Source organism: Cucurbita moschata, unplaced genomic scaffold (assembly GCF_002738365.1).
Source record: "Cucurbita moschata cultivar Rifu unplaced genomic scaffold, Cmos_1.0 Cmo_Scf00083, whole genome shotgun sequence".
Classification (NCBI taxonomy): Eukaryota; Viridiplantae; Streptophyta; class Magnoliopsida; order Cucurbitales; family Cucurbitaceae; genus Cucurbita; species Cucurbita moschata.
This window is the reverse complement of record NW_019268599.1, coordinates 1-23,349: the sequence shown is the minus strand read 5'-3', so window position 1 is coordinate 23,349 and position 23,349 is coordinate 1. Positions and strand designations below refer to the sequence as shown.

At 37.8% G+C, this 23,349-nt stretch overlaps 2 protein-coding genes and 1 non-coding gene across 4 annotated transcripts; 1 reads left to right on the top strand and 2 right to left on the bottom strand.

Moving 5' to 3' along the window:
* Positions 1-13,583: 13,583 nt before the first annotated feature.
* Positions 13,584-13,655, bottom strand: TRNAN-GUU. Its single transcript has one exon. It is a non-coding gene; the product is annotated as a tRNA-Asn (tRNA).
* An 818-nt stretch (positions 13,656-14,473) lies between these two features.
* LOC111438896 (TVP38/TMEM64 family membrane protein slr0305-like) lies at positions 14,474-19,615 on the top strand. 2 transcript variants are annotated; one of them, XR_002709729.1, is made up of 7 exons: positions 14,474-15,093; positions 17,040-17,092; positions 17,874-17,966; positions 18,050-18,273; positions 18,356-18,451; positions 18,485-18,621; positions 19,403-19,615. XR_002709729.1 is itself a non-coding variant. In XM_023076724.1 (7 exons), exons 1-7 carry the CDS (start codon positions 14,667-14,669, stop codon positions 19,424-19,426), a joined length of 1,005 nt encoding a protein of 334 aa, XP_022932492.1. In that variant the 5' UTR covers positions 14,480-14,666; the 3' UTR covers positions 19,427-19,615. The 2 variants fall into 2 exon arrangements, 1 of the variants encoding a protein (XP_022932492.1); XM_023076724.1 differs by having other exon boundaries at positions 14,480-15,093; positions 18,356-18,422; positions 18,505-18,621.
* Positions 19,616-19,699: 84 nt separating this feature from the next.
* On the bottom strand, positions 19,700-20,272 carry LOC111438897 (succinate dehydrogenase assembly factor 1, mitochondrial). The gene is given in 2 exon segments (XM_023076726.1): positions 19,700-19,784; positions 19,898-20,272. A coding segment is annotated over 1 exon segment (351 nt). The 5' UTR covers positions 20,253-20,272; the 3' UTR covers positions 19,700-19,784; positions 19,898-19,901.
* Between the last annotated feature and the right edge of the window lie 3,077 nt (positions 20,273-23,349).

Here is a 23,349-nt window from a genome sequence, read left to right as displayed (position 1 = left end):
ATAACATGTCACCTTTACCACAATCATAGCATCCAAAAATCATAACATAAATATATTAGATACGGTTAAAGATAACGTATTTGTTTAGATTGCTGTCGGTTAGTATCTAACTAAATCTCCATTACGAGTTAGGAGTTAGATTTAGTTTTTGATTTGATTTAGTTTTGATTTGATTAGATTTTGTTTTGATTTGTTTACTGTTACCAGATTTTCTGCAGACTCTTAGGTAGATTTTCTAAATATCTTTTTGTATTCTCTGTATATATACAGAGCATTCTTGCTCTTCATAATTCAATCATCTCATCTACCATTCAATAAATCCCTCTTTCACTAACAATTGGTATCAGAGCTCTCTTCTTAAGGGATCTGTGAGATCAAAATGGGAGAATCAAGTTTTTCAGCTGTTGCACCACCAGTCTTCGATGGAGACAATTATCAAATGTGGGCAGTTCGTATGGAGACTTATTTGGAGGCCTTGGATCTTTGGGAAGCAATAGAAGAGGATTACGAGGTCCCTCGGCTTCCAGCAAATCCTACTGTAGCACAAATCAAAGGCAAAAGCTTGCCTATTTGCCGCTGTATCTGAAATGATCTTCATGCGAATAATGTCCCTCAAAACAGCAAAAGAAATCTGGGATTATCTCAAGGCTGAATATGAAGAAGATGAGAGGATTCGTGGAATGAAAGTCCTGAATTTGATCAGGGATTTCGAGTTGCAGAAGATGAAGGAGTTAGAGTCGGTAAAAGAGTACTCTGACAGACTTCTCAGCATCGCCAACAAGGTGAGATTGCTTGGTTTTGTATTAAATGATTCTAGGATCGTTGAAAAGCTGCTAGTCACTCTTCCAGAGAAGTTTGAAGCCACCATTACTACTCTGGAGAACACCAAAGACTTGTCAAAGATTTCTCTTACAGAGCTCTTGAATGCTTTACAAGCGCAAGAGCAAAGGAGGTCTATGAGACAAGAAGGGGTGATTGAAGATGCCTTACTTGTTAAGCATCAAGACAGCCACAGGTATAAAAACAACAAAAATTTCAAAAATCAATTGACGTATAGAGATTCATCTGCCAATTATCAAAAGACAAAAGGAGGAGGTTTCAAAAAATCCTATCCACCTTGCCGCCATTGTGGGAAGAAAGGTCATCCACCATACAAGTGTTGGAGAAGACCTAACGCCTTCTGCTCCAAATGCAATCAACTTGGACATGAAGCTGTGATCTGCAAAGCCAAAAATCGGGTGAAAGAAGTAGATGCACAGGTCATTGATCAAGAAGAAGAAGAAGAAGATCAATTGTTTATGGTCACTTCTTCCTCAAGCAAAGAATCAAGCGAGAGCTGGGTGATTGACAATGGGTGCACAAATCACATGACATATGACAAGGAGTCTTTTGAGGAATTAAGAGACACCGAAGATAAGAGAGTGATGATTGACAATGGTGAACACTTGGAAGTCAAGGGAAAAGACACAGTAGCTATAACAAGCTATGAAGGTACAAAATTTATTCCAGATATTTTATTTGTGCCTAAAATTGATCAAAATCTCTTGAGCGTTGGTTAGTTACTTAATAAAGGTTATAAAGTGTTGTTTGAGAATAAGCGGTGCTTGATCAAAGATGCTAGTGGCAAAGACTTGTTCAACGTCAAAATGAAAGGAAAAAGCTTTGCTCTAAATCCGACGGCCTTTATATCTAGAGCTGGTGCCACTGGGACTTGGCACAAAAGACTTGGACACTTTCATCATCGAGGTTTGCTTCAGATACAATCAAAGAAGCTGGTAGAAGAACTCACTGACATTGATGATGACATGTCTCCTTACCGTGCTTGTAATTTTGGGAAGCAACATAGGCAACCCTTTCCTAAACAGGCATGGAGAGGCTTTGAAAAGCTGCAACTGGTTCATGCTGATCTTTGTGGTCCTCAGCGAACACCATCACTAAATGGTAATATTTATTACATTGCTTTTATTAATGAACTAACAAGAATGTGTTGGATATTCTTGCTAAAGCAAAAGTCAGAAGTTGCGGGTGGATTTTGGAAATTCAAAACCAAAGTTGAGAATGAAGGTGCATGCTTGATTCAGACTATAAGATTAGATAATAGCAAGGTGTACACTTTAGAAACTTTTAACAGGTTTTGTGAAGAGGTTGGAATTGAACATCAATTGACAGCATCATACACTCCTCAACAGAATGACGTCAGTGAAAGGAGGAATAGATTCATTATGGAGATGACGAGATGCATGCTTCATGAGAAGGATCTTCCAAAACGTTTTTGGGGAAAAGCAGCAAACACTGTTGTGTGCTTGCAAAATCGAATTTCAACAAAAGATGTGAAGGACCTGACACCATTTGAAGTTTGGTATGGTTACAAACCTTCTTTAAAGTTCGTTAGAGTATTTGGGTGTCTTTGCTTCACGTACATTCCACAGGTCAAGCGTGATAAGCTTGACAAAAAGTCAGAAGTTGGCATCTTTGTTGGGTATAGCACTATATCCAAAGCTTACAGAGTTTTTCAACCACATACTAGTCGTGTTATTGTGAGCCGAGATGTTCATTTTGCTGAAAATAAACAATGGAATTGGGAAGAACTGACGAAGGTGAATTAGATTTCTAATGCATCAAACAATTTAACCTTTGGTAGCATGTTAGAAGAGTCTGAAGATGAACGACAAAAAGATTCTGAAGATGAACGGCAAGATGCTTTGGTTGATGATGCACCTGTCAGAGGAGGAGCTTTCGATGATCGAGAAAAACAAAATCTGGGAGTTGGTTGATTGACCTCTAAACAGAAAGATAATTAGAGGAAGATGGGTGTTCAGAAAAAAGCTTAGAGTTAACAGCATCTAAACAAGGAGGAGTGTTAAAGATCACATATTTGTTTAGATTGCTGTCAGTTAGTATCTAACCAAATCTCCGTTAGGAGTTAGGAGTTAGATTTAGTTTTTGATTTGATTTAGTTTTGATTTGATTAGATTTTGTTTTGATTTGTTTACTGTTACCAGATTTTCTGCAGACTCTTAGGTAAATTTTCTAAATATCTTTTTGTATTCTCTGTATATATATATAGAGCATTCTTGCTCTTCATAATTCAATCATCTCATCTACCATTCAATAAATCCCTCTTTCACTAACAGATACCAAAACCTTTATATTCATGATGAATAATGCATCATAACACATATATTTATCATCAATATTGCCTCATAACGTGCACCCTAAAGTATTTTCCTTCCAAACTTATTATTAATGAGATATATGTTGACCATTGTTGATAAATATATATATATATATATATATATATATATATATATATATATATGAACATAGATAAAAAGACGTAAAATTTGTGGAATACTTTGTGGGAAAGGGGAGTGGAGATTGGACAAGGAGACATTCAAACCTTGGTACCTACAACAACTACAGTGGTCGATGGAAGAGAAGTTACTAGATTGCAAATATTAAAGGGATACCGTCGGTAGACTGTAATGTTAGGTGTAATGACCCTAAATTTCTATATATTCAGAATCGTCATTAACGTCTCATGCTCATCTTAAATGTAGAATATAACTCTAAAAATGCTCACTTGTAATAGCGGAAAATTTAAAACTTCATAATACATTAAACCACTAGAAAACACTGTCGGACTTATGTGTTTCAAACATCATGCTGAAGTTCAAAATAAGATAAAAACAATTACAAATTAAATAATTTAAACAAATGAAATGCAAACACCCTATCCTAACTAAGACTCGGCAGAAGTACTTAGTAAGTGACCCTACTATAGGGGTCATGCTAATACAATCACATGCAATCATGAATTAGGGACCTATCTTTAATCATCATAAGGGTGGTCTCCAGTCTCGGACAAATTGGATGTGTAGTACTTCCCTACACACGACTCATAGGTGCGAGTGTGAATCCCCAGGGCGCTCACACACCTCCTGGACCCTCTGGTCAAGCTAATCTATAGCGACATCCGGAGGTCAACGGAACTCTATAGTGTAATGCGCTTCATGAACACCCTCATCTGTGTGCATTCGCACTCATGCGCATTTGCACTCATCATCATACTGTGCGCGTCCGCACTCATCATCTCTAGGGGAAGTAGCCCTATGCTTATGAACACACAATATGCATGAGGTCCCTCTAAATCCAATTATACATCTCTTCTGACACAACCCTCTAGTCTCATCTTTTTGTTACACTGTGTAACACGTGCTCGTGGATATTTACATTAATATCATTTTCATACTCTTAGAGTCGTGTCCTATGTCGATCTAATGACGTGATGCAATATGGCATACAACATCATAAGGCATGTTCAACATGGAAAATATCATCATGTTAATAATATCGTCATGCATATATCATACTCATCATAAAAGGCATTAAGTGCATCAAATATAACATGTACGTCATGCATCGAAACATAAATAACATACATATAACATACATCACAACATAACGGCATACTCATACATCATCATAATTCATACAATCTTTAGTCTATCCTATAGTAAGGCCACTTACTTGGTTGGCCTTGGCCGAAGTACTCCCTAATTAGCTAAACGTAAGCTCCCGTTCCTTGAGAGTTGCTTCCACGTTGCCGAGGTTTGTTTCCTATCACACCGTTCACCACCTTCTGTTAGTATTTCACAATTAAATTACCAATAAGTCAAGAAATGTGAAATATAGCTCTAAAACGACCTTTGTTACCTTAACCAGGGCCGAAAATGGATTTGGGAGGGTCAAAATAGTGGAAATTGGTCCAAAAACAAGTGAGCCGAGCCGAAACAGCCGTCGGAGCTTCGCCAGAGGAAGGCCGAGCTATTTGCACAAAGTCGAGCTGAGGGACCGCTTGTATCGTTGTGTGCCACGTGGCAGGAGCAGAACGCACCACGTCGTGTAGTGGCGTCGAGTCGAGGCGCGGGTCACACTCCAGTTCCGGTCATCAACTGCAAAAGGCTACTGGGCCGGGCTAGTTGTTGGGCCTCAGTTTACTTTACTGGGCCGCAAATGTTTGGGTTGCAGGCCGGTTCGGTTGGATCGTGGGTCTGGTCTCGGTTGTTTCAGCTGAATTGTGGCTTCTAGGCTGGATTGAGATTTGGGCCGCTGTAGTTAGGCTGGGCCAAAGGCAGAGGCCGAGGGAAAAGGAGTTGGGCTGTCTCTCGGGTTTTGGGTTCGGGTTGACCCAGATCCGGTAGATCTCGTATTCCTTACCTGACTTAGGCTGATTTTTTGGCGTGTTTTCTCTCTCCTTCTCGTGGCGTTTTCGTTGCCGATTTCGGTCCACTTTCCTCCTTTTCCTCTCTGTTTGTCATCCCTCTATCCTTCCTCGAAGTTTTGTGACCTAACAATTCCTAAAACCACATATCTAAGAATGTTTAGGAAAACCCAATTTTCTGACCTCGGTTACCGACGACGACGCGTACGAAAAGGCACAAAACGTACCTTGCGTTATTGTGATGTCGTTAGGGATCCTTCTCGTGATGATAACTGAGCGTTTGATGTCAGTTTTCAGGTGGTTAGGGACTCATCGGGAAAAGTTGGGAACTCGTTGGCGTTTACTCAAAATCTCTCTCTCTCTCTCGTATTTTCCTTCTTTTCTCTGTTTGCAGGTATTCTGAGGTGTTCTTGGAGTCATGGGCTGAAAGCTGAGCGGGGTGTGGTTGTCGTTTCGCGTGGGATCCGCGAAATTCGGCGACTGAGTTTTTTTTTTCTTTTTCTTTTTTTTCCCGGGTCGTTACACTAGGAGTCTCAAGTATACAACAATTATCAAGATGCTCAGACCAGCATATAGCGAATTTAGCTAGAACAAAGAGTTCAAATGCATCAAGGTGGATAAGGAGGTGTTCGATGCAATATGGGTGAGGGTAAGATTTTGAACTCACACTTAAGGTATTGTTCTAGTGCAAATACTAATGTTCTTTTTTAACTCGTAGGGTCATCCAAATACAACAGGTATGCAAAACAAGTCATTTTCTCATTACTATGATTTGAGGCTGAACTTCGAGACCCCTATAGAGACGATATCAATGATGGTGTTACTATAACACGTACGGGAGCAATTTGGATTTTAGGCACTCTAAGTACCTTAATTTAATTATAGTAAATTAGCTTAGCATGTTCAAAAGCATTAAAACTCAATGAGTTTGAATACTAACATTTTGTAGTTCAAATTTCTTTTTCCTCACGAACTGGTTTCGAACCACCACTAGTGTATTCCCTACTATTCTCCGGCCTTAGAACAGGATTGTGGAATTCGGTGAGTGACTAAACTTGATAGGAATTTAGTATATGTAAAAAGAGAGTTTTGAGAGATTTTCTCAAAGTTTTTCAAGCCAACTCTCCATGTACCTTGATCACTCTATTTATAGAATCATATTTTCACGATGTTCATGCAAATTTGAGATTACCAAATTTTGACGCTCAAAATTCCACTTAAATTTGTGGGATTCTGTGGCAAGCATGCAAGTTTGGTTAAACCATATATTGACACTCAATATTCTACTAACTCAAACATGGATTTTTCTATTAGGTGAAGTAAAATTCAACAATTAATTTAAATAATTAATTTCAAATCAAAATAATATTAAAATATTAATTAAATAATTTAATTAATATTTAACATTAAATAAAATGTCAATCCCAATCAATTCCAGCACATATTGATTATGAATCCTTATTCATAATTAAAATATTTAAATCTTATTTAAATATCTCCGATTCTCTCTTTTTGTTTAATTCATAATTAAAACAAAATGCGGTTAAATATATCGTATATATTTAGCATATATTCCCTAATTTGAATTCGAACACTTCGAACTCACTCGTCACACTGTTCTAAGGTTTAGTCCGATATGAGCTAGCAGGGGGACCTAATGGACCTACAGATCGTGGGCTCCAACGATCCGAGATTAACCAGCTAAACTCATTAACCTTGTTAACCAACATTCATTAACTACTAGGACACTCCACTGTAGCCTAGTAGTTGCACTCTCCTCACTATAGATATATTTCTATCCATTTGATAGAACCATGATTAGTAAGTCGATCCTTCATAGGTTGTTCGTAACTAGAGCTGGGTCAATTTATCGTTTTACCCCTAAAGTTACTTCTTGTTCCTTGAGTCCCACTAATCCTCTAATGAACAATTGGTTTGTGGTCCAACCACCAAACCAAATCCCTCTTGGGCCAATGAGAGGGTGGGGCCCCTTGTTCAAGACTTGGAGTTGGGAACAACTTCTCTACTAGGGCCCCTTGTTCAAGACTTGAAGTCAGTACTTAAGGGAACAACCTCTCTACTATCCCTAGAAGCAGGTAGGAGTGAATTCCATCTTACACTCTATGTCCCCAACTATTCACCCAGTCTTACCCTTGAAATGGGAGGCTTATTGAGTCGGCGAACTCGGGCCACTCTCACCCATGAAAATCTAAGGATAATTCCAAATAAACAGGAGTTCATAATTAGCTCAGGATTAAGATTGAGTTACCTAGGTCATTGAATGAAAAAATTAGTCTCAACCGTAAACGGCATTATAAAGTGAGAGTAGTTTTCTTCATGGTCCGATCTTATGCAATACTCATTGCATAGGACACCCCCACTCACATGTCTCCACATGTACAATTAGTGATCACATTGTTTATATCATATACAAAAGTGGGCCGCATCCATAGTGTCCCAAGAATAAGGTACTCGACCTTATCCCTATACTATAGATCATTTTGACTATATACTTGAATTTGATCCACTCTTATGTCTCTACATATAGTTCAAGTAATCCGATTATAGCCAGAGTGTTCTTAGTTTATTGGACTTAGATTAATATCATAACACTTACTTTATTCAATAACAATCTTTACTGACTAAACATCAATAATAACTTTATTGAAAACCGAATATGTTTTTGTTTACAAATTATGAGTTTTAGGACATAAAACTCAACATTCAAACCATTTTGAGCGGATGAAAAATGATGTCTAATTGGATTCCGTCGTAATAGGAACACCACCCTCTAACACTACAAGAGACATATTGGAAGAGGTAGAAAATGCTGACTAATGACATCTGGAACAAGAACATCCTCACAACGAAGTAAAAAGAGGATAAAAAAAAACGTCCTTCTACCCATATGTGATTAATGTTGTATAGACAACGAATATGCAAACAACTCAACTTCAAAATCTTGCATGGTGGAGAAAGGAGAAATACGAAGAGAGATGGGACTATTCTTTTAAATGAAATAAAAATGGCAAATTTACTTGGAGAGAGGAAAACGAAAATGGTCCCGATTTACCTAGACAATGATGAAAAATTTATCTCGTAAAGCCTTGAAATAAGTGAGAATGAATTCAAAGCACGAAAGCAAACAAATTTGGAGATAAATAGAACTTTGGTTTAGGCCAACCAAACAAGTGACCTTACTATCGGCTTGGTTGGAGGGCTTGTCTAATGTATGGCGACACGTGCCCAGTAGACCTTGCACGTGTCATTTATGCTTTACGTTATATGATGATGTGATGACGTGATGACGTTATATGATGATGTGATGACGTTATATGATGACGTGATGATGTTATATGATGATGTGGTATGTACATGATGATGATGCATGAAAACATGATGATGTAAAATGTATGATGATGAGATGACTTAATATGATGGTGTTTCATATTAAGATGATGTGTATGTATTAAATGTCATAATGCACTATGACGACGAGATTTCTAAGACACAACCCTAATTGATGTTAATGATGATGAACGTATGAAGGCCAATGTCTTCATGTTATCTAGGATAATATGTGAATGATGAATAGGGTTGTGTGATAAGAATGATTTAAAGATGAAAACTATAGTGACCTTGTAGATTACATTGGGTTACTGCCTCGCATGACACTCAGGGGTCTGCAGACCTCCGAACGTTGCTACGGACAACTAACTCGACTATGATTGGTCTAGGGGGTACGAACTGCATAGGAACCCAAGCTCGCACGTGTTGGTCGTTTGTAAGAAAATACTACACATCCAATTTGTCTGGACTGGAAGCCACCCCTATGATAGTTTTAACGATAGATCCCTAATCATGAGTTGCATGTGTTTGCCTTCTCTAACTCTAATAGTGAGATTACTTACCGAGTATTTCTTAAAATATTCAAGTCACGTGATATTTCTATTTCAGGTACAGGCAAAAGACTCATGTACGATTGACGATGACATCGCAAGTCAAGACTATGACACATGCATAGGATATGTGTATTTATTTTCTTAGACTTTGGTTGGAATAAAGTGTTTTTATCCTTAATGTTTATTTAGAAATTTGTTACGCCGTTTCAAAGACTTTTTCGAACACGTAAGTCCACGACAGTGTTTTATGATGAAGTTTTTAAATGTTTATTTTCACATAAGAGAATATGTTATGACGACAGTAACGACTTTAGGTTAATAGAAATCTAGGGTCGTTATAGGACTAACTTGAATAAATTGCATGCTCGAACGAGTGCAATAGAGTACACCTCAGATATATCTCCTTCATGAACATCTCTAGAAGATATATATATAGATATAATTGAAAAAGAGATATGGCATGCATCATCTGTTAGATAGGTAGGAATGAATGATGAACTCTTCTTCCACGACGCTACTTTAATTTCATCTTCGAAATTAATTTCCACCGAACTCAATTGACTTATGATCCTATTGAATTCATTTATATGATCAGCAACAGGTCCACCTTCAGACATTTGTAGATTGAACAATCTCCGCATCAAATACACCTTGTTCATAGCCGATGGTTTTTCATACATATTTGACAACGCCTTCAATAGATTTGACGTTGTCTTCTCCTTGATAATGTTGAACGCCACGTTTCTGGATAGCGTCATCCGGATCAGCCCCAATGCTTGTCGATCCTTGAGCTTCCACTGCTCTGTGGTCATGGTATCCGGCTTCACCCCAAACAGAGGCTCGTGAAGATCTTTCTGGTACAGATAATCTTCAATCTGCATCTTCCAGAAACCGAAATCGGATCCATCGAACTTCTCAATTTCAATCTTTGAACTTTCCATCTTCACAGATCGTGGTGAATTTCGCCTAGCTCTGACTTCCGCCTGGCTCTAACATCCACCTGACTCTGACTTCCACTTGGCTCTGACTTCCACCTAGCTCTGATACCAGTCGTTAGCTCTAATACCAGTCGTTGGGATCGATACCAATCGTTAGCTCTAACACTAGTTGTTAGGATCACACAACAACGCACACGCTCGATCTAGATGAAAACAAAAAATAGGATAGAGAAAATTGCAAGGAGAACTCTGGCTAAAAGAATTTTTATTGATGACTTCAGGTATGTACAACAAGAGAGTACAGAAAATAGAAAGTACATTTTCAAAGCTCTCCCGGACGGGATATATATATAGTTCAATTTACTATATATAGCTTTACCAGATTTAACATCTACTATATATAGCTTTACCCGATTTAACCATCTACTATATATAGCTATTTATCATATATAGCTCTACCGAATAGCTATATCAAATATAGCTTTACTGTATATAACCGTTGACTAAGCTATAAATAAACATCAGGCTCCATACCCTAACAATTTGACCCGAAGGATTGATGAATGGAAAGACCCTGCGGAAGAAGCTTTGGCAGGCGGCCGAGGAATGTATGTTTATGTTCTTCATTGCATGTATATCCATCAGCGTTGTTCTATCTGTTGTTTCAATTTTCAGTTCTAAAAGAACGAGAGAGAGGCTTCTTTTAGCGATTTTTTGGCTTGATTCTTCTTTGTTATGTTTGTTAAGTACATTTGTGCTTCCTAGGTCTCTTCTTGTTTTTGTTTATCGTCTAGTTACCATAGCTTCTTGTTTATTAAGCAGATAATATCAGTTTTAGATTGACCTCTTTATCCTATCTTATCTGATCTTTTTTAGGTTTTGCATAGTGCCCCTCGCGAAAACTCTGGTTAACTCAGTCACACAGATGGTATGGTTCTAACCTTATCCACTACAGTTCTTGCTGCTGCTGCTGCTGTTATTGTTGTTTTTATTTTATTTTTCTTTGCAAAAGAAACAACTGAGTTAGCTCAAAAGAACTGTGGAAAAAAACTTGGCAATCAATGTTAGGAAACTGCAATTGTAAATGAACTGTGGCTTGATAGAATTTGGGGTTCTTAGGTTACATGTTTTTATACGATTTTACACATTTTATGCATATTAGATCTTGTGAGGCATTGAATCTTCAATGTACATAATTATTTGTGTTGAGATTCAGTAGGTAAAGTTAAGTAAAATGACGATTGAGAAGTTTCAAAATCCATTGTTTAATCAGTTATCAAGTGGTCTTAGCTTGGCCTGGTTCGTTAGTTTTGCCTCATTCTGTTCTTTCTTCCTTTTCTGAACCTAGCTCTAATTTTGAGACCACAGGTGCATGTTTTTGTTATATTTGTAAATAAGATACTCGTTAAGAAGAGTGAAAGAATTGAATGGAAGCAACCCAAAAAAGCAATGCCCCACCAACAAAGGGGCAACTAAGAGGACAATCAAAATTGCTAGAAGGAGATCCACTTGTTGGCAATTAAGGAAAGAGGAAGATTACAAAAAAAGATTAGATACATATACCCAAGTAGATGCATGAAAGGGGGCTAGATCTAGAATATCCTCCTAAGATCCCTCCAACACCCAAAGAACTACTGGCGTCCTTATCTTCTTTTGTAAGAACACTTCATGAAATAAAATTCCTATTTGATTCACATTCATTCACTGAATCCTGGTTGCATACATTACACCAATCGGGCAAAGAACCGTAGCTGAGGATTTCTAGATAATATCAGTGGAGTTAAAATAGAGAATATGCAAAAATATTAAAAAAGGGCGAGGAAAGCTCTCCTTAGCAGACGCGTTTTAAAAACCTTGAGAGAAATTCGAAAGGGAAAGTCCAAAGAGGACAATATCTGCTAGCAGTAGGCTTGGGCCGTTACATTTTCCTTTTCTTTTTATGAATTGACGATGAATAGTATTAAGAAGTGGGAACAAGCCACTTATTAATCTGCCCTTTCTGTGCAGATCATTTATCCACCTCATGGCTGCCTAACAGTGAGGTCAAATTAGGTTTATGATCAGTAGTACTAGGAAGTTGTAAAAAGCCACCTAGTCCACGCTTTCTACTAGCTACAATCTTTTTCATCTCCCCTCATGTCTGCCTATTGGTGAGACCAAAGTAGGCATTGTTGTGGGTTAGATGTTCAGCCTTGGGTTTGATTACGCCTCAGATCATTCTTCAATTTAAGCAGAGGTCCTTGATAGTGAGTTTGTGCAATTAATTTCTTCTACTACTCACAATTCATAATATGTAGCAAAATTCTTTCTGTGATATATCTTTAAGATTAATCGCTCGGAGTTTCGGATTATTGTGGGCATACATTAACAGGTTTAAGAGAAGGGTTTCATTTTCTTGGGTGCATATAACATGTTTATTGTTCTTAACCCCAATGGACATTAGGCTGCACAATTCCTTACTTTTGGATGTTTTCTGAATACAACGTGAAAGACCGACTGCCAGACCTCTAACTCGAATACTCGTGATTCTCCTTCCATTGCAGTTTAACATTGCAGCAACATCTGCAGTGCAAGCTCTTGAAAAGCCAGAACTACTTTCACCTCAGGTACTACAAGCTGGTCTCCATGAAAGGGTTGAGAAATTCATGTTGTCCGTACAAAACTCTGCATTCCACTGTGGCTTGCAGAAAACAAATTCTCCTTCTCCCGCCACTAGTTCCTTGGATCTACATGATGATGAAAGAATGGATCACTGAGTGTAAATGATCCTCATACACTTGAAACTTGAGAGATTAAGGTAGAAGGAAATTAAATTTGATAGGCCTTTTTCGTTTTTCCTCCACTTGCAGACAGTGGTCTGGTTTAGTTTCTCAAATTTTGGCCTAAGTTATATAGAGATATGTTGATTGAACTAACATACAAATAAAAACTAAAAAAAGTTGGAGATAGTTTTTAATTACTCTCTCTTGAGAAAATCCGTCATAAACTCAAATATAAAATATTTACTTGTTTTGATGGCAGTGGATTTACGATTGTGCGGCACTTACTTTCCAACCACAAGTGAGTTAAGCCTATTCGTTCTTGTGTCGTCTACGGCCAAGCAATGTATACTTGAGCCTCTGGCCCCGGTTCAAGAAAATAGTTTTAGAAAACGGGTAGAGTATTGACGGTGATTCTCAAATATCGCAGAACAGAATTTGATACGATGAGATAGAATGCAATAGAAAGTATTGACGGTGATTCTCAAATATCGCAGAACAGAATTTGATACGATGAGATAGAATGCAATAGAAACAATTGACGGTGATTCTCAAATATCGCAGAACAGAATTTGATACGATGAGATAGAATGCAATAGAAACAAAGACAGGTGATTCTCAAATATCGCAGAACAGAATTTGATACGATGAGATAGAATGCAATAGAAACAAAGACACAGGGAACGGAACGGGTTACCTACTCTTAACGGTCAAAGCGAACCCTTTCATTCCGAATTCTTTAATTCGGAATGAATCAAATCTCCCCAAGTAGGATTCGAACCTACGACCAATCGGTTAACAGCCGACCGCTCTACCACTGAGCTACTGAGGAACAACGGTAAATTAGGTTTCAGAGAATTCAATTCCCGTTCTCAACCCATGACCAATATGAGCTCGAGGTTTCCTTCGTAACTCCCGGAACTTCTTCGTAGTGGCTCCGTTCCATGCCTCATTTCATAGAGAACCTCAAAGGCAACAACAACGGCTTATTGCATATAACTATCTGGTAGGGAGAAGTTGAAAACTAGTCATATCCCACTATAGTACATTTTGGTGGCAGGTGTAGACACGATTTTGGTGAACAGTAGTCATACACCCCGTACTGACCCAATATGAAATGGTAAAGACCTATCTAGGATGAAAGCATGTAAAAGGGGTTTGGAACGGGCATGCAACTATGGACAACACGTCTTGGACAAGCAAGACCGAGATATCTATCATGTGGCCCTTGACAACACGCCTTGGACATGCATGACCGTGACATCCTCCCCCACTCAATTGGTTGACGTTTCTGTCAATCGACTCAGACAAGCAAGACTGGGACAGAGTATGACCGTGAAATTCCCTGTCAACCGACTCGGACAAGCAGTACTCAGACATCTGTTGTCGTGCTTTAGGCAAGCATGACCATACCAATTTAATATAAGGTATGGACATCAAATATTCTTTAAGATTGAGTTGTAACTATACGGACTTATATTCTTGATTTTAATTCAACCTAAATAAAAAAATGATTAAAAACATAACCCAATTTCCCTCCAATTCTTTTTTAATAATAAAACAATAATCTTGTAGTTATAATATATAATTTATTTTTTTTTCATTCCCGGAAATTGAGTTATTTTATATGTTCTATATTGCCCCACGTCCATTAATCCCAAATCTCCTTCTTCCTTTTCCCCCCCCTTTTTTCATTTCCATCCAATTAATAAAATAAACAAAACACACACAGAAAATCACAGCAGCAGAAGAAAAAAAAAGAAAACTTCCTTGTTCTTCCTCTTATCCCACAGAGCTCCATTGATGAGCTGATCGGCTTCCACACAATTCTTGTCTCTTCTTTATGATGCGCGCCCATCTCACCTTATGGCCGTCATCTTCAAACCCATCGCCTTATCTTTCTTCTCTCCACTTCTCTCCTCCTCTCTCCTCCTCCTCTTTCCTCTTCAGCTTCACACCCAACAAACGCTTCCACTTCCTCAAGACCTGTTCCTCTCTCAAGCAATCCAAGAAGCCTTCTCTTCAGAAGACTCCCACTACCGCCCCTCAGAGTTTCAAGTGGCTCTTTAGCCCCAAGTCCGACGACGATGACGCCACCGCCGCCGCCGCCGATAAAGGGAATAAGGACGCCGAGGACGATACTGCTCTTAAGGGTACCCTTTTGGCCGGTGTGTTGCTTCTTGGGATTATTGGTGGATTTGCATTTGCTGGATATGTTTACAAGGATCCGATTAATGCGTTCTTGAATCAGTTCTCCACGTTTATTGACGGTAATTTTGTGATTATTCATGGATTTTTGTTGTTTTCTGTTTTTAGTTTTGAATTTGGGAATGGATTGATTATCATTGTGCTTTGTTCTTCGTTGCTGTTTGAATTGGTCGTAAGTATGACTTCTTTTATAGGCTTCCCTTCAGGTTTTCTTTTAAAACTATGCTGAATTTCTGGAGTTATTTGAACTTGATCATACTGTTAAACACCAATAGTGTTTGGAGTTATATGATTGTATCCTACTTTTCTCTTGTACTTCCATGTTTATTATGTTTTGGTTTTAGCTTTCAGACCTTCTGCTTTAGTCTTTGAACTTTGCATTATAATCATCTTAGTCTTTTTCATTAACTTTCTGAACTATTTAGTACGAACTTGTTTAACCAGTACATGACTATATAGAGACCGAATGTTTGTGTTATCACAAGGGAACTGGAAGTAGCTGACTTCGCTAATTTGGTTGGATTTGTTTAAATATTTATTTAGATTATTTAGATTATTTAGTGATTGCCCTTTCTCCTTTATGAAAGGATATATAATTCTCTGCAAAACAATAAAAACACAGCAGTTTGATTTAGATTTCCAACTTGGTATTAGAGATTTTTTAGAAGATCTGATTAGAATCAAAACCCTAACTTAATCGGTGAAGCCTTCATCACTACCGATGATCCATCGTGATCACATTTCATTCGAAGCCTTCATAGCTTCCGTCACCGTGACCAATTTCCATTTAGATTGTGAAGAAAAGGGAACATATTACTACCCTACTGATTTGTTTTTCCCAATAGAAAAAAATTTCAAGTCGTTCTTCCAATCATCATCACTAAACATCAAATTTTGAGATTCATATTTGAAGTATTCAATAATGGAGGGAACCAAAGGCGTCCAAAGGCGTCCAAAGGCGTCGGAGGAAGAAAAGGAGGCGACAAAACTAAGATCTCTCAATTTGTCAAGGCTGGACTCGAATTCTTGAATGGAAGAATCAAACGGTACCTTAAAAAAAGTTGCTACGAAAAGTCTACTGTCGTAGATTATTAGTTCACCCCTGCTACTGCTAATTTACCAACTAAACCATTCACTCCAAAGAAGTGGCCACGAGAGAGGCGAGCAACACCCATGGATGTGCTCCAAGAGAAGTGAACACGAGAGCTTCATAGCTACCAATCTTCCACCTGTTCTTCCATCTTAACCAAATTTATTTAGAGCCTTAATAGCTACTGTTGACAAATTTATTCGGAGCCTTCATGGCTACCGTTGACAAATTATTTGGTCGGAGCCTTCATTGACAAATTTTGTTCGGTGCCTATTGACAAATTTATTTGGAGCCTTCGTAACTGCGGTTGACAAATTTATTCGGAGTCCCTGCCTACTAAGATTATCTAGTGATTTAGATTTAGTTAGCATTTTTCCATATATATATAATTCTTTGAAAATTAATTAGAAAACAACGATCCAATTTAGACTTGCAACAAATTTGATGTCAGAGTTCTGAACTAGGTTTAAGTTGTTTATTTGAACGACTAATGACACGTGAATGAGAATCACTAAAATAGTTTCTGATGCAAAGTGTAGAAGTTTAAAGTTTAGTGATCAAACTAAAATTAGTATGAAGGTCTTAGGAACAAAATAGGATTTAAACACAGTTTTTATGATTTTATATGTATTCATGGAAGCTGGATTGATGTGTTCATTGATCATCTATCTGCATCTGCAGCTAGCTGCTTTCTAATTGTTGTTCCCAAAATCTAATAGTGGTTTTGTTCAGGTAAAGAGGATTTTGTACAATGATAAATGAATCCTCTTTAATGCAACTACTATTTTTTCCTTTTCTGTAACATAGCATCATTACCAAATAAAAAGGGATAGATATTGAATGGCTGAGGAGGTCTCCATTTGTGTGAAGGATCTCTCTCAATCATGCAATTCATAACATAGAGCTTTTGATGAACAGGATATGGTCCAGCAGGATATGCTTTGTTCGTAGCAGTGTATGCAGGATTGGAGGTACACATATTTTTGCTTTAATACATGTATCTGGAATTTGCCTTTTACATCTATAGAGGTGGCCTTTGTGGTGAGGACTAGGTGGTGTGCCGCAATGATGCTGGCCCCCAAGAGGGGAGGACTGCGAGATTCTATATCGGTTGGAGAGGGGAACAAAGCATTCCTTATGGGTGTGGAAACCTCTCCCTAACAAACGCGTTTTAAAACCTTGAGGGGAAGCCCATAAGGGAAAGCCCAAAGAGGACATTATCTGATAGTGGTGGGTTTGGTCTTAATGACCCTTTAGGTCTTAACCCTTTAGGTCTTATTGTGAAGGATGGAACCCTTTTTTGTATAGTTATCTGTTTGTCTCCTTAGGCGTGGGTTGGTTTTTTTGGTATGCTTGTGTTCCTTTTCTTTTGTATTTCAATGAAACGTGATTTATGGAGATGGGTTCATGAGCACAATACAAGTAGTGGACGATACTTTTAGATGAGTTGAGAGGGATCATAGTGTCGTGTGGTCTCTTGTGAGGTTCTATTAAAGATATCCCTTCGCAGGGACCTGCTCCGAACAGGGTGGAGAATTTCCATTTAAAAGATGAATCGGGGAGGGAGCGGAGAGAGTTTTCTCCCCGTTCTGTACTACCAGGCTTGCGAAGATCCATAACCTTTATGCTGAAACTATGAAAACTGTTTCCCTGTGTTACTTGTTTTTCACTTTTGGCTGATACTTCCATGGTGTCAGTTTCAATATTTTCCATCTGTTATGAAATTTATGGTATATTTTTGTTCCCTTCTAGATCCTTGCAATTCCCGCCATTCCATTAACAATGTCAGCTGGACTCCTGTTTGGCTCTGTAATTGGGACGATTATAGTTTCTATTAGTGGAACGGTGAGTGATTTGTTGAAGTAAAACAAACAGATGGAATAGCATATGGCCGCTAATTATCAGCTCATTGTCTCCAAATATTTCAGGTTGCTGCAAGTGTTGCCTTCTTGATTGCTCGGTATTTCGCTCGTGAGCGTATTCTTAAGCTTGTAGAAGGAAACAAGAAATTTGCTGCCATTGATAAAGCCATTGGAGAAAATGGTTTCAAAGTAGTCACCCTCCTACGTTTGAGCCCTTTGCTTCCATTTTCTCTGGGAAACTATTTATATGGACTCACATCTGTCAAGTTTGTCCCCTACGTGTTAGGAAGGTCAGTTTTCAATTCTCAATTAACCTTACAAAGTTTAATCTTAGCTTTTGTTCTTGACGTTTTTGATTCTCCTTGAATGCAGTTGGCTGGGGATGCTTCCGGGAACGTGGGCTTATGTGAGCGCGGGTGCGTTTGGACGAGCAATTCTTGTAAGTTTCCGATTTGGTTCATCTCTTAAAGATGATTTGAATTCTTAGTTGAGTTTATAATCTTTTACTTGGGATGTTTCAGCAAGAAGAATCTGAAGTTGGTTTGCTAGGAGGAGGAAATGGTCAGCAGCTATGGACGCTGGGACTTGGATTGTTGGCAACCGCGTTTGCTGCTGCATACGTTACACGATTAGCCAAGGTAATGTCACTTTTTTGTGTAAATACTTGCCCTTTTCGGTATACTTACCCATTGCTACCACGTACTTTATGAACGATCTACTCAAATCTAAAATGAACATGATCATCTTAGAGTAGTGTAATAGTCTAAGCCCACCACTAACAGATATGGTCCTCTTTCGACTTTTCCTTTCGAGTTTCCCCTCAGTTTTTAAGCTAGGGAGATGTTTCCACTCTCTTATGAAGAATGTTTCATTCTCTTCCCCATTCGAGTTTCCCCTCAGTTTTTAAGCTAGGGAGATGTTTCCACTCTCTTATAAAGAATGTTTCATTCTCTTCCCCAACCGATATAGAGTTTCACAATTCAATCCCTTTGGGGCCCAGTGTCCTCGTTGGCACTCGTTCCCATCTCCAATCGATATGGGATCTCACAATCCACCCTCATTCAGGGCCCAACGTCCTCGCTGGCACTCGTTCCTCTCTCTGATGTGGAATCTCACAAGTAGTTTATAAGTTGATAAATTCATGTCAATCTAAACATAATTCAGTTGGTTAAAATATTTATCTTCTACCAAGGGGTTATAGGTTAGAATTCCTCCACACTTTTAAGTCATAGTTTAGGATACCAAAATTTTTAGTGTTCGATATTAAATGTCAATATCATAAAACCTAAACTGAGTAGACAGATAGGACTAGATATTTCATGATTGTCAATATAAAATGTAACTGAATTAAGCAATCTTTTCACAAGATTAACTATTATGATCGGCGGATTTTGAAAGGTGATTCTAATGTTATTGCAGGATGCTATGAAGGATATTGAATAGACATGACCCCTTGAGGAATGTAGTAGGTATAAATTAAAATTCATAATTGAATTTTTGAAGAAAATGGCTAATTCTCTGTATATTTTGTATTTGTCCAATTAATAGAGAGCCACTGCTCTTCCTGCTGCTCATGATGTACAATATTTACCATAATCAATATAATTAACTAATCTCTAATTGTGATCTTAATATGTTAATCTTTCTAACACTAAATTCATACCTAACCTTGAAATATGGATTCTACTACCGACCGTTCTGCAAAATTGATCGTCACTGGAAAGCAAGATAATGGAGGACAAAATTCAGTATCCAGCAAATGAAATGAGAAATTAATCGCTTGGGATCGCGGATCTGAGATCTGAGATCTGAGATCTGAGATCCAAACGGAAAGAAAGCAAATCAATCGCAGATTATTTTCTAGGGTTCAAAATCTATCCAAATCGAGAACAGAATCGGAAGCAATGTACATACAGTTTCAATGCTCAGAATCTTGCGTTGGAGACGAATTGAGAGTGAGCGTTGACAATCCAACAGTTGCAGGGCTTCTAAGTTGATCCAATTGTTTGTTACCTCGACGAAGAAGGTACTCGATGTAGATGAAATCCTTGCGATCGATTAGCTTGGCGTTCCGGCGGAACTCGGCGGAGACAACCGATTCAATCCTTTTTCGATCTTCGGCGGATTTGGAACGAGCCGCTCGGAGAAATGCTCAGTATAAACTGAGCACTTGCTTTTGCATCCCTGAGAGCTTCGGCGCCGATGAAACCCCCATTGAGCTTCTACTAGGTAGTTGCTTCTCTCGATATTCTCGGCACCGCTTGAACATTATGGCAATATTATTTTGAAACATTTATGTGACATTTTGCATGCATGGATTAACGTGTGACAAATATCGGTTTGTACACGTGACGATGGTTTCCATAATCACAAATCATTAATTGTTCCTCCAAATTTGTGGCAATTATTCATCTGTATGCATGATAATTGTATGATTTTACTGTGGAATTGTTCTAATTTTGTACAGTTTTTTAGGTCCTTCATTTTTCGATTTGTATTTACGGCATATGTATGTATATTTAAAAATGATTTTATTTTTCATTACCGTTAAAATATATTTTCAACTTATAAGATATAACTTGAACATTTTTTATAACGAGCCAATTTAGATCTAGAAAGTAAGGTTGTAGTAGGTATCTGTAACTTAATTTTAGATTTTGTAGGTTGCTTGTATGATAAGTATGAATGTGATTTCATGGCATGGCAGCAAACCCCATCATTTCTCAATACGACTTATAATAGATAGTATGTAAACTTTTTGTTTTGTATTGTGTTTTGCCATACATGTGATGCGGCTGTGTGAAAGACGAGACAAACTTTATATGAAGAATATGAAAAAGAAATTGATAGAAACTTGAGTGTTGTTGGATGTCATGATCGTATATTTTCAACCGTGCGACATTGTGATCTTGACACGCTTATAACAAGTTTTGAGGAGCTTCCAAGTTCCATATTCTTTTTTCACTTGTTTTTGTAGCTTCATTGCACCTTGAGTGAGGTTTATCTTGGGCAACCAAATACAGTTTGTGCGGAATCCAAGTTTGTTCGCCACACAAACTGCCTGTGCGTGCATGTTCAATCTTTTGCGACCCAATTGACTTGCTTCTACACTAGGGCAAGTCATTCTGCTTGATCTTACATCTACTCGGGATCAAGGTCTCTCATGTACAACGTCACATCTCATCATATCATCTCGATTTCCAATCAAGATGACCCACATGTCTTGACACCATCTCAAGTCCCGGGATGTCATTGTCCATCATAAGCTCGCTTGATCATGATCATTGAGTACGGACCCATATGTAGTTCATGTCATGGGGACATCCCGAACGCCCATCCATCTGTATATCGAGGAATTGGACCCTCTCGTGTCCATGCTAGTTCATTTACAAAATCCGCTCCAGATAGCAGATGCTAATCCAACTTTCGTCACATGCGCATGAACGCAATATTGGCACACTCGTCTTGTAACGTTTGCCCTCACTATGACACATGCATGTGGTATAGGGTAGCTTGCTTAAGCCACATAACTCAGGGTGGTGAAGAGCTGACACCATGTCTCTTCCTAATGTGCATTTTGAGGCATTTCCAATTTGACTGGTGTAGACATGATTTTCGCAAACGGTCATGTAGTTTTCATAGAGTGTTCATCTAATATCCGATTGACACCAAATTTGGCGACCTGTCATATTTCATATGAATAGAGCCCAAATACCCTCCAGAACCTCAACTTTTGAGGTCAAGGCCTGAGCCCTACCTAGCCGTTCAACGAAGTGCCTGTCTTTAACATTTTGTCTACTTTTTGCCCCTATCTTGCCTATCATCTTCTCTTCAATGCCCACTTTATACGGTGTGTTGGATGATACATCGTCCTCTTGAGTCACATCATGACACTCGCGTGGCTGGATGAGCGCCACTTGAGGGTTGTCACTTATCTTATCTCGACGTGAGGGTCACAACCTATTTTCTTCTTAGTATGGTTGTGACATTCTTCCACTTAAACTTGTTATCGTCCTTGATGACTTTTACGGGGCACAATTACTCTATGGATTGTGATACTCTACCCCACTTAAACTCGGTATCATCCTCGATGACGATCCAACTTCGGATTGACCCGTTGGAAATACGTGCTTTAGAATGAATACGAATACGGCGCAAATACTTATGAAACCATTCCACTGTTGACCCTTCTTTTCTTCTCGGATGAAATAATATCTTATTCAAATTATACTTTGATGTAATAACATATTCCAATATATATTTAACTAATTTGAATCTCATTAAAATTTAAATGTATATTATTATTTAATGCATCTCATATATATTAATTATATTTTAATACGTAATGTATCACTACAATAAATATACTTTTACCTTTTAACATATATAATATACTAAATATTAATTAACACTAGAAATTACATATTTTTTTTATGGGGTTAATATAACCCATGCGGAAACAATTTGGATCTTAGGCACTTTTAAAACATCAATTATAGTAAATAACTAGCATGTTCATAAGTATTAAAACTTAATGAGTTTGAATACTAACCTTTTGTAGGTCAAGCTCCTTTTTCCTCACGAACCGGTTTCGAACCACCACTAGTGTCTTCTCCACTATCCTCTGGCCTTAGAACGAGATTGTGGAATCTGGTGAGTAACTAAACTTGGGAGGGATTTTGTATATACGAAGAAAGTGTTTGTGAGAGGTTTTTCTCAAGGTTTTTCACCAAGAAGAAGAAGACCTTCCATGTACCATGATCACTCTATTTAAAGAGTCATGTTTTCATATTCATGCAAATTTGAGATTACCAAATTTTGATACTCAAAATTCCACTCAAATGTTTGGGATTATGTGGCAAGCATGCATGTTTGAGTTAACTAAATTTTGAGGATTTTTCCATTAAATGAAGTCAACAGTTTGACTTTCTTCATTTTAATTCAACAATTAATTTGAATAATTAATTTGAAATTAAAGTAACATTAAATGATTAATTAAACTATTTAATTAATATTTAATATTAATTCAAATGTCAATCCCAATCAATTCCCATACATAATTGATTAAGATATTTAAATCTTATTTAAATATCTCATATTCTCTCTTTTTGTTTAATTCGTAAATAAAAAAAAAAAGCGGTTAAATATATCGTATATATGTAGCGCATATTCCCGAATTTGAATTCGAACACTTCAAACTCACTTATCACACTGTTCTATGGTTTAGTCCGATATGAGCTAGTAGAGGGACCTAATGGACTTATAGATCATGGGCTCCAACGATCCAAAATTAACCGGTTAAACTCATTAACTTGGTTAACCAACATTCGTTAACTACTAGGACACTCCACTATAGCCTAGTAGTT